Below are 7,073 nucleotides of genomic sequence, written 5' to 3' on the forward strand. Positions count from 1 at the left end.
GTGTCGTGTCACTGCATCGTATCTGTCTTTCTGAAATTACAGCCTGTTCAGTAAGTGCTGTTTGCTACACCAAGCATGGCTACAAATATTGCTCATACTTGGCAACATATAATACTTGGTCAAATCCCTAACCATGAGTATTACTCTGGTGCGAAACTCGCCCCATGCAAATGAAATATACCCAAAAACATTACTACTTTTATTATTTGTTTTTCACTTGGGGATGATAAAATGAACAAATATTACCAGAAAGTGACCAGAATATCATAAAGTGATAGTGAGCTCTTTTCCCCCGGGCAAGCAAGCCACCACCAATATAGCAATGCCATAGGAACCCCCTACTGACGCCTTAAGAACCACCCAGAATACCGTAGCAACATTAACAACACATTTTAAAACGCTCAGACCACCTTAGGAACCACATGCAACACCCAGTCAGCTTCATAGACACTCCTTGGTATCCAAACAGAAGATCTTTGCAACCTCCCAGAAGATCTTTGCAACCTCCCAGAACATCCTAGCAACATCCTACCAACCACCCAGAACATACTCGCTATGGTCTATCAAACCACGTAGATTTGTCCTAGAAATCAGCCAGAACACCAGCAGCCACCCAGAGAACCTTAGGAACTGCATAGCAACCACTCTAGTAAGAGCATAAAAAACAGCCTGGCAACTACTTAGCATATCATAGCTATCGTATAGCAATGCCCTAGAATCCACCTGCAAGACCCAAACAACTTCATATGACCTTCTTGGCACCCACATAGAACAACTTTACAACTGTTCAACCATGAAACAACTGCATAGCAACACCATAATAACTAAGCAGTGCTTAAGTATCTAATATATATATATATATATAACACCGATCAGGCATAACATTGACCACTGACAGGTGAAGTGAATAACACTGATTTTCTCTTCATCATGGCACCTGTTAGTGGGTGGGATATATTAAGCAGCAAGTGAACATTTCATCCTCAAAGCTGATGTGTTAGAAGCAGGAAAAATGGGCAAACGTAAAGATTTGAGGGAGTTTAACAATGGCCAAATTGGGATGGCTAGACGAGCATCAAGAGAGTCAGAGCATCTCCAAAACCGGCAACAGGGACATAGGCGACCAAGGCTCTTTGATGCACATGGGGAGCGAAGGCTGGCCCATGCGGTCTGATCCAACAGATGAGCTACTGTAGCTCAAATTGCTCAAGATGTTAATGCTGGTTCTGATAGAAAAGTGTCAGAATACATAGTGCATCGCAGTTTGTTGTGTATGAAGCTGCATAGCCGCAGACCAGTCAGGGTGCCCGTGCTGACCCCTGTCCACTGCCGAAAGCACCAACAGTGGACATGTGAGCATCAGAACTGGACCACGGAGCAATGGAAGAAGGTGGCCTGGTCTGATGAATCAGGTTTTCTTTTACATCACGTGGATGTCTGGGTGTGTGTCTGTCACTTACCTGGGGAACACATGGCACCAGGATGCACTATGGGAAGAAGGCAAGCCGGCAGAGGCAGTGCGACGCTTTGGGCAATGTTCTACTGCGAAAACTTGGTGCCATCCATGTGGATGTTACTTTGACACGTACCACCTACCTAAACATTGTTGCAGAACTTGAACACTCTTTCATGGAAACGGTATTCCCTGGTGGCTGTGGCCTCTTTCAGCAGGATAATGCTCCCTGTCACAAAACAAAAATGGTTTGAGGAGCACAACAAAGAGTTTGAGGTGTTGACTTGGCCTCGAAATTCCCCAGATCTCAATCCAATTGAGCATGTGTGGGATGTGCTGAACAAACAAGTTCAAAACCGATCGAAGTTCAAAACAGGAGGCCCCACCTCGCAACTGACAGGACTTAAAGATCTCCTGTTAACATCTTGGTGCCAGATACCACAGCACACCTTTAGGGGTCTAGTGGAGTCCATGCCTCGATGGGTCAGGGCTGTTTTGGCAGCAAAAAGGGGACCAACACAATATTAGGTGGTCATAATGTTATGCCTGATCGGTGTGTATATGTGTTAGTCTGAAGCACTGCTCAAACAGAAGTCACTTTAAAATCATGCAGTTTTCTTCTTGGTCAATATGATGATGAATCCATGTCACCAACTTGTCCCTGTTGTTAAATCTGCATTATGAAAGCTTTTTCCCTCACATAAAATTACAAATTGCGTACGTTCCTATTGAAATGACTAGATTTTGCCTGTAAACCTGCCAAACAATGGTAAATGTGCTCACACATTAAGAAACACCTTAGGAACAGCAACACCCTAGCAACGGCATAGCAGCTAGGACACCCTAGCAACACACTAAATGCTTTTGGAAACCAATAGCTAACCTAGTGCAAAAAAAAAAAAAAAAAAAAAAATCAATGTTGTACTCATATTTTCTTTAGAGAATGTAAAATGGTTATCAGGGCTCCAGACTAACGTTTGAGAGCAGTGGCACTGGTGCCACTAAGATCTACAGAAGGTAATTTTTATAGGAGAAAAATGTAAATATTCTACTCTTAATAAATGTACCATACTTTATTGACCAACAGCTTCAGTGATTATAAAATGAGTGCTCTTTACTTGCTTTCCATGTAATTGAGTCACAATTTGACAGTTTTTGTTTTTCATGAGACTTTTCCTACTTTTCCCCATATAATAGGGAGTGACTAATAAGCCAATAAGGGCTCCTCAGTTAGTGTTACTCACTGGAGAGCCTTTATATAACTTTTGCATTCATGGCAAAATATTTCTCCTGGTTTCCACATCAGCGCTGTTTGATCTGTTACCTGTAGTTTATAGCAGAGAATACTTCACCGAATTAAAATGCTTCCCGCTAGATCTCGCTACGACGTTATTATTCTGTAGCATGTTCAGTGCTTTCTCATTGGATCTCCCAGCGCTCTGCAGTAACAGTGTCATGTGATCTAGATCAGCGCACGAAAACCTTCTGAACCTTCTTTATTATTGTCCAAGCTGATAAACGGTCTGCGCTTTGCATCTCAAATGGTAGAGTGGTTGCGTTCCGCTTTCATTCCGTTGATGTTTCTCATATGCATTATGTGCAACAGAAATGGCAACTCTCATCAGATGGGCAACGTGGTGGTGCACCACACCAGTGTGACCTATAAAAAAATTTAGTGGCACTGGTGGGAAAAAAGGTTGCAAAATGCAACTGGAACCCTGGGTTTGTCAAACTTGTGTCAAACTTTAAATCAGATTTTTTTTTTTTTTTGCACTGGAAGTATGTCTCCTGTACCCCACTTAATCCGCGCTCATAACACAGGAAACTGTCTGCTCGAAGTGTGTGGTCTGAGCCACTGTGTAGAGACTTCCTTCTTAAAGACATACAGTAACGGTGCTTTACTTTGATCATTATGATTGGATGTAGATTAGGCAAAGTGACAAACTTTGGTGTTGTATACATGTTCGTTTGTGTAATGCTTCTGCTACATCATATAACCACAAAGATATCATCCTTGAGAACTGCTGGGGTTGTGTATGTTTTTATTTGCATTCTTATTTTCCAGTGCAATGAAAGCAAGCCACCTCCACATGGTGACACTCTACTTTGCTGCTGAGAACATGAAAGACATGAACAAGTGAGTGTGGAAAGACATAAAATGAATTTCTTGTGTGTGTGTGTGTGTGTGTATAAGTGTGGTGACAGATACAGTACTTGCTGATGCTATAGTAAAAAAAACAAAACAAAAAAAATACTTTTTTTAATCATGTAGCACTTTCGCATACATGTGACGCATGTGGTCTGGTTTTTAGTTTGGTGACATGTTTGCATTGCAATGAAGCAGGCTGCTTTGACACCTAGCTGTGACTAAAGCTGTCTGCGGCGCACTATGCAATTAAGCACATTTGGCAAGGATTTGTAAATGCAGGGTTTTGCAGACCTCCAGTACTAAAAATACAACTGAGGTTTATCTGGTATCATGTGTCCAAAGATTAATTTAATGGTGCTTTCACACTTAGTTCAATTTGCTCATCCCAACCTGAGTTTGATCACTCCCCTGCCCCTGCTGGATTGTTTTCACATTATATCAATTGGGTCCAAACCGTGGTGCTTTTGCATCTAATGACAAAGCAGCAGAAGGTGGCAAAATGCATAGCGTTGCTCACCTCACTTTCATATTTTGGTTTTTGAACCTTTGGTTTTGTTCAAATCGGCACTTGCATCTATCTGCTGCGAATGTACAGTAAATGTTCTAAAGAACACAGGAATCCATTTCTATTGAATGTGAGCAGAAATTATATATACATTCCTGACAAGCAGGACTGATGCAATGCAAGCAGAGAGAAAGTAAATGAGAACACACACACAATTTTATCGAAATAATCAATAGCAGTTTAGCATGATTTAGCATCATTGTGTTCATATCAGCAGCAAACCATACCCCAGACCAACCTTTTTATGCAGACCTGGATACAGAGTTTTGGAAAACTGCACTCTCATCATCCAAACGAACAAAACTCAATCGAACCCAGGTGCAAAAGTGCTAGTGTGAAAGCATCCTATAAGAAAAATTCACAAATGCCCCTTTTCCACCAAATCATTCGCGTTCTTGTGCGTAACGCGGCTCTTGGCTAGTTCTTAGCCAGGCTAACTGGAGCCTATTGTGAACCGGCCAAGAGTTTCCCACAGACCTAAGAAATGAACAATGATGACTGGTTTCTTTGCTACGTGTTGTTTACATGAAACAACAATATGTTTTATGGGGGGCAGTTGTGGCCTAATGGCTAGACAGTCTGACTTGTAACCCAAAGTTTGCGGGTTCAAGTCTCAGTATCGGTATGAAATGTTGGTGGGAGGAGTGAATGAACGGCGCTCTCTTCCACTGTCATTACCCACGACTGAGGTGCCCTTGAGCAAGGCACCTAACCTCCAATCACTCCATAGGTGCCGCAGCAAAAGTAGCTGCCCACGTTTTCACAGAGTGTGTGTGTGTGTGTGTGTTCAGTTCTACTAATAGTATGTGCACTTGGATGAGTGAAAAGCAGATCACAATTTCCAAGTATAGGACGCCATACTTGGCTACACATCACTTTTCATTTTTTTTTTTTTTGACCGAGAGAATGTATTTGAATCTCCGGTGAAGACCAAATAAACAGTAGAGTGCACATTTCCTCTGTAGACCACTGCTGAACAGACTTTTTGTGTTTTTCTGAAGAGGTGTTAACACCATAGCTAGCAACCAAAACTGTTGTCGTTTCCACAGAATGAGTGCTGTGGAAATGCACAGAACGGTTCGAGAACGGACACAGGCCGGGAACACACACTGGATCTGTGCTGGTGGAAAAGGGGAAACATGAAATTAAAATCGCCATCATTTACTCACCCATTTGTTGTCCAAACCTCTAGTTTTTCTACTGCTGTGAAACACAAATGGAGATGTTAGGGAGAATGATCACTTCTCTTTTGCATACAGTGAAAATCCATGGAGACGAATGACGAAAAATAAAAAATAAAAAAATCTACCATAAAAGTAGTTCATATACTTGTGCTGTATTCCAAGTCTTCTATAGGCATACAATAAATATTTATCTGTTCCTTGCACAAAGCTGATCAGTTATGAACTACAGAGGGTGGGAAATTTTTCAGCAAATAAGTCTCATTTGCATATGCTTGTATTTAAACTTGGCATAAACCAGTTAGGGCATATCAATACAGATTTCCTGATTTGAGTTGAATTAATTTGAATGTCAATTCTGATTTATTTATCTGATTATTGTATCATTTTTGCTACACTGCCATACAAAATTTGGGGGTCAATAAGATTTTTTATTTTTTTTATTTTTTTGTTTTTTAATTAAAAGAAGTCTCTTATGCTCACCAAGGCTGCTTTTATTTGATCAAAAGTGAAAAAACAGTAATATTGGTAAATGTATATTACAATTTAAAATAACTTTTTTTCAGTTTTATTATATTTTAAAATGTAATTTATTACTGTGATGCAAAGTTGATTTTCAGCATCATTACTCCAGTCTTCAGTGTCACATGATCCCTCAGAAATTATTCCAATTTGCTGATGTGCTGAATTTCCTTTCATTATCACAGTTGAAAACAGTTGTGCTGCTTAATATTTTTGTGGAAAACACATTTACTTAAAATATTTTTTGTAACATAACATTACTGTCAGTTTTGATGAATTGAATGCATCCTTGAATAAAAGTTGTAATTTCTTTAAAAAAAAAATGACCCCCAGACTTTTGAAAGGAAGTGTATATATTTAAGAAATTCTCTCCCAGATAATGCTGTAAATTATACTGGGAACAAAAATATTATTTATACAGTAATAAATACAGTAACTACACTAGTCAAGATTCTTCAAAATATCGCCTTTTGTGTTGCATGGAAGGAAAAAATAATACGGGTTTTGAAATGACTCAAGTGTGAGTAAATGTTGACAAAATCTCTTCTTTTGTAAAACTTTCCTGTCAGGCTTTGTTGAACATACTAAAATAAACCTGTGAGTGGAAAACATTGAGAGAAAACTGTGGGTGTGTTGCTATTAAACTGCGTAGGCAAAGGACTTACATAATGATCCATCACGATCATTCCACAGATCTGATAAGGGTAGGTTTACTGTAATTAATTTATTTTTAACCTAGATGGCTGGCTAAACTCACCCAGGCTTCAAATGAACCCGGGCCCACAGACTCAACCAACGGAGGTAAAGATTCTCACACCACACGCCCATACGAAAGCCCGGTTAACACTGATCTTCTAATTCAGTCCATGTCACGTCTTTCAGCAAAGCCAACCCTGACACTTTAATAGCTGAATTATCATATTGAGACTCTGATTTTGTGAATATAGAGTGCTACAGTGAGGAGAGCGATGATGATGATGAAGCAGACACAGCTGAGGTGTCGGTGGAGTACATGGATCAGCTGACCCCCGGTTCTCTGCATGTGAGTAACCACACTCTGTCCAGACATGTAAATATTAAGACTGCTAACCATAAAAGTGTTAAACGACAGGCTTTAACTCCTCTATTCATTGTGGTTCCTGTAAGTCCCAATAAGTTCCTGTTTATGTATTAATGCCTGGTGAAAATGGGCCAGATATATGC

The 7,073-nt window shown here is 40.1% G+C and overlaps 1 protein-coding gene across 1 annotated transcript in view; it reads left to right on the forward strand.

The window, feature by feature from the left end:
- Positions 1–7,073, forward strand: part of LOC137018291 (connector enhancer of kinase suppressor of ras 3-like) — a 66,508-nt gene that overhangs the window by 51,708 nt on the left and 7,727 nt on the right. The window contains exons 19-21 of the mRNA XM_067382895.1: positions 3,519–3,590; positions 6,610–6,671; positions 6,818–6,912. Of these exons, the coding sequence (XP_067238996.1) occupies positions 3,519–3,590; positions 6,610–6,671; positions 6,818–6,912 (229 nt within the window). The remainder of the gene's footprint in view (positions 1–3,518; positions 3,591–6,609; positions 6,672–6,817; positions 6,913–7,073) is intronic.

This window comes from Chanodichthys erythropterus, chromosome 4 (genome assembly GCF_024489055.1).
Source record: "Chanodichthys erythropterus isolate Z2021 chromosome 4, ASM2448905v1, whole genome shotgun sequence".
Taxonomy (NCBI): domain Eukaryota; kingdom Metazoa; phylum Chordata; class Actinopteri; order Cypriniformes; family Xenocyprididae; genus Chanodichthys; species Chanodichthys erythropterus.